Here is a 4352-nt window from a genome sequence, read left to right as displayed (position 1 = left end):
TCTTTCTGGTATTGATTGGACTCGCAAAAAAACAAAAATAAGAGGAGCTGGTGACAAGAAGAAGACAATGAGTCACAGCCTTTGTTGAGACGCTGGCACCCGAAATCACAAGAGATGCATTTTTCCAAATGACTCGAGCTGTGTGCTGCCAGAGGGTGGCAGGGAGAGGGGGGGGACACAGACCTTTCACTTCGTGACAAGGGCCGGCCCTACAGGTGCGGCTCCCGTTATCGGTAAGCTGCAAGTTTCACGTCTGTTCTTATTCCAAGGGAGAGGGCAAGAGCTCGCGAGGCGCCGCGGAAATGGCTGTTGCGGAGGCCGTGTTCCCGCCCGCCAACCTCACCTCCAGCAACCAGAGCAGCTGCAACGTGCACAACCACCACTTCTCCGCCAAAATCACCTTCTCCCTCTTCTACACCGCCCTGCTGGTGTTCGGCGCCTGTGGGAACATCCTAGCCCTCTGCATCACCTTCCAGCGGAGGAAGAAGAAACTCAACTCCACCGACCTCTACCTGGTGAACCTGGCCCTCTCCGATGCCCTCTTCACCCTGGCACTGCCGGGCAGGATCGCCTACTACGTCCTGGAGTTTGACTGGCCCTTCGGGGACTGGTTCTGCCGGGTCACAGCCTTCATCTTCTACATGAACACCTATGTGGGCATCTACTTCATGACCTGCGTAAGCGTGGACCGCTACATCGCTGTGGTGCGCACCAGGCACCCCGGCAGGATTCGGAAGATGAGCCGTGCCAGGGGCGTCTGCGTCCTCATCTGGTCGTTGGTGTTCCTGCAGACGGCGCCGCTGCTTCTGCGGCCCATGACGCGGAGGATGGGGGACAAACTGACGTGCATGGAGTACTTCAACTTCGAGGAGATTCCCAAGCTGCCCTACCTGCTTCTAGGGGCCTGCGTGCTCGGCTTCTTCCTGCCCGTGGGCATCATCTTGGTGTGCTACGTGAGGATCAACCTCAAGCTCTGCCAGACGGCCAAGGAGAATCCACTGACGGTGAAGAACGGGCACCACCGCCGGGCCTTCACCGTCATCCTGGTGGTGCTGCTGGCTGTCCTGCTCTGCTTCAGTCCCTACCACCTCAACATCGTCCAGTTCATGGTCAGGAAGATCCTCTACCAGCCGTCCTGCCGCGAGCAGCAAGCCTTCAAGATGTCCCTGCAAGTCACCGTGGCGTTCATGAACCTCAACTGCTGCATCGACCCCATCATCTACTTCTTTGCCTTCCGGGGCTACAAGCGGAGGCTGCTCCGCATCTTCAGGAACAGCGGCTCGATGGCCACCTCCTCCACCGCCAAGACCCCCTCCGAGAGCAACAGCAACAGCCAGCCACCCGGCTCCGTCTCTGTCTAGCGGCACGACCCCCTCCCTTTCGCTCTGGCCCACAGCTTATGGACCATCCCCAGTGGCAGGAGCTGGAACTGGGGCTGCAGAGCAGGACCAGCCGCTCCGACAGGCTTCGTCGCAAACCTGCTTGGAGCCGGGGGCTGGTGGCTGCCGGTAACCACCGTGGCTGTCCCTGCCTCTCTGTCCCCTTCCCCTTGCAGTGGTCCCGGAGCGCTGGGGCAGCATCCCCACAGGGCTCGGGGCAGCCAGCACGGAGCACACGGACTCAGGACATTTCAGGAAAAGGCTGGGATGTTATTTCCAGGCAGAAAGTCGCCTACAGCTCCTTCCCCGCACCAACAAACGGCAGCCCAGCGTCCCGCTCTTGCGCCTCGGGCGCCGCACGTGGGAGCTGCTGGAGAAAGCCCTTCTTCAAGGCAGAGGGGTGAGGACGTGAATTTGCAAAGCTCCTGGGAGCCCTGCTGCCTGCATCTGCCAGTCGGGAGGATGCTCCTTCCCCAGGGTGTCCCTTCCTCATGGCTGATGGGACTGCGGTTGTCCTGGGACCTGCCGCTGGGAAGGGAATGCTGGAGCTGACGTGGCTGGCAGCTCGGCTGTAAGGCTGCGAACCCACCCCGGGGGGACTCGCTGGGAAAGGTTCCCAGTGCTCCTTAACTTGGAGTGGAGGAAAGGGGACGAGGGGATGAGGGCTGAGGGTGGCCTTATGTGACCTTGACTGACCTTTGCTTGAACCCGGTGCCTTGACGAGTCCGAGCGCCTTCTTAAGGGCAGGTTATGCCTGACTATTGCCAGAGTGAGAGGAGGAGCCCCAGGACGTCGGGTGCCCGTGTGACGAGGAGAAAGTCAGCAGGAGCAGCGACCTCCTCGGCTTTTTTCTGAAGCCACTGGACTATGATAAAAAACCCACGCGTAGGATTTCACAGTTCCCGGGATGGCTGGTCTTCCGCTTGAGGTTGGAAGGGACAGAGACATGCACAGAGACATGAAGAGGAAAAAAAAAAGCAGCTTTATTCTGCTGAAAAGCAAACCTGAAGAAGTTTTGCAAACAGACGCTTTTGATTAATACAAATCATTCTTGAAGGTAATAACCTTTCTTTATGGCTAGAAAATTAACGATAGTCACGTGCAGCCCTTTATTGTTTTAAATGTGCATGAATGAGCTTTTGGATTATGATGGTTTTACTTACAGTACAGGTAACTGTAGCATCCTGAAGGCTGACTAAGAGGGATGCCTAAAATAATTCAGGTGGGAAAGGGACTCCAGTAGGTCCTTTCAGGAGGTTATCATCTGAGCCCTCCTCAAAGCAGGTCTAACCTCGGTGCTGGCCTGCAGAGAGCCCGTGTCTTAAAAAGCATGTTACAACGGACAAGGAAGAGCTGGTATGCAATAATATAAGGATATCAATGGTCTGGACACCCTAAAGGAGCCTGGCGAGGTTAGTAGTTGCCCTATTAACTTGTCAAAGGAGTGTTGGCTGGAAGGGGCCGCTCTGCATCACCTCATCCAACAGCCCACTCAGAGCAGGACCGTGGCTGGCACGATGTCCGTCTGGCCACGGCTTCACCTAGCCGAGGCTTGGAAACTCCAGGCAAGGAGGGTTCCCCCTGCCATGCGGCATCGCCCTCCAGATGAAAACATTTTCCTCACCGTCCAGCCTGAACCTCCCCACTCACAGCTGGGGGCTATCTCCCCTAACATCACCGACTTGTGCTAAGAGGAGCTTGGCTCTGGCATCTTTGTAACTCAAATTCCCGTGTGACTGTGGCGGGGGCTGCCAGGAGAACAGTGGTACGTAGCTATCGGTCTCGGCCAGCCTCCATGGGAACACCGGAGCACGGGTCTGCAGTGGTGCCCGACCCTCTCTTCTGAAGACCAAGGCATAGAGATGTTTTGCCAGGCTGGTGCCTACACCTGAGGCAAGGGCAAATCAGTAGTGAAGCCTTCTCAGGAAAAGGCGGGGTATAAACAGAGCCTCGTTTTCTCCAAAGTATTTTATTAACAAAGGTATCCCCACCTTTCATCCTCTTGCCACCCATAAGAACCTTTGGAGAAGGAAATGGGTGAAGAGTTGCGTGTAGTGCTGCAAAATGGCTTCTGGCCTCCCTCCTCTGGAGTGACGCCGGCCTGGGGCCCTTTGCTTTTGAAAATACCCTCCCTTGGGACAAGAGGCAATTGCCTGGAGCTGAGGGGACACCCAAGGGATGGAGAGGGAAGGGACTTGGGCAGCACAGGTCGGAAGGAGCCTGGGCAATGGAGAACTGCCGAAGGCATCCCGTATCGCCCGAGCCAGCTCGCTTACCTGGGGGTGATCCCTGGCTGCTTAAAAACGGAGCATTTCGCTAAAACTGAAGGGGAACCATACACAGCATTTTGTCTAGAGACACAGTAACACTTTTTCTACACTTCATGCATCTGCCTGACCCGAGCTCCTCGCACGACACTTGCTTTAACCAGCCGGCACCTGCGTCGGAGGCGAGCGCAGCCCTCGCAGTGCTGCTCTGCAGAGAGGAGAGGGCCAGCGCTGGTTCCTGCCGAAAGAGGGAGCTGAAACCTTTACTCGGGGTTAAAAATAGGCCCGCAAACCTAAAACGACAATAATAAAAAAATAATAGATGCAGCTGGTGCTCCGCCCCCCCCCGCATCTACTGCTACGCAGGAGCGCGGTGCATGTCCTAAGTAGGATGGTTGTGAAGTGTATGGCAAGGACAGGCCAGCAGACTGGGATCCCTGATGGATTTCCATGTAGACAGTTATTCCTGCACAGTGTGTGGGTATTTCTTGCTTCACCCTAGACTGCAGCCTATTTGCCATACTGTCTTCTAAGAAGGGAAAACTGCATTTTGATCTAAGGGCAGTGAGTACACCCGTTGCGGTCACACAACACTACCATGCCTGTGTATAGTCGTACAGATTATATATGTACATCGTGCAAACTGAGATTTTCTTAGCAAACTCATGCTGTGACCCTTGTAGCTCAAAACCCCTTGTGAGCCAAA

At 55.8% G+C, this 4352-nt stretch overlaps 1 protein-coding gene across 1 annotated transcript; it reads left to right on the top strand.

Annotated features, from left to right (window-relative positions):
• The first annotated feature begins 302 nt into the window (after positions 1 to 302).
• On the top strand, positions 303 to 1361 carry LOC104838553 (G-protein coupled receptor 183-like). Its single transcript, XM_010578338.1, has one exon. The coding sequence runs from the start codon at positions 303 to 305 to the stop codon at positions 1359 to 1361; it is 1059 nt and encodes a 352-aa protein (XP_010576640.1).
• Positions 1362 to 4352: the final 2991 nt, after the last annotated feature.

The sequence above is a fragment of the Haliaeetus leucocephalus genome, unplaced genomic scaffold (genome assembly GCF_000737465.1).
Source record: "Haliaeetus leucocephalus isolate CR32 unplaced genomic scaffold, Haliaeetus_leucocephalus-4.0 Scaffold626, whole genome shotgun sequence".
Lineage (NCBI taxonomy): Eukaryota > Metazoa > Chordata > Aves > Accipitriformes > Accipitridae > Haliaeetus > Haliaeetus leucocephalus.
This window is presented reverse-complemented; position numbering and strand designations above follow the sequence as displayed.

Coding starts and splice junctions, on each gene's coding strand:
- LOC104838553 (XM_010578338.1), top strand. CDS start 303: ATGGCTGTTGCGGAGGCCGTGTTCCCGCCCGCCAACCTCACCTCCAGC.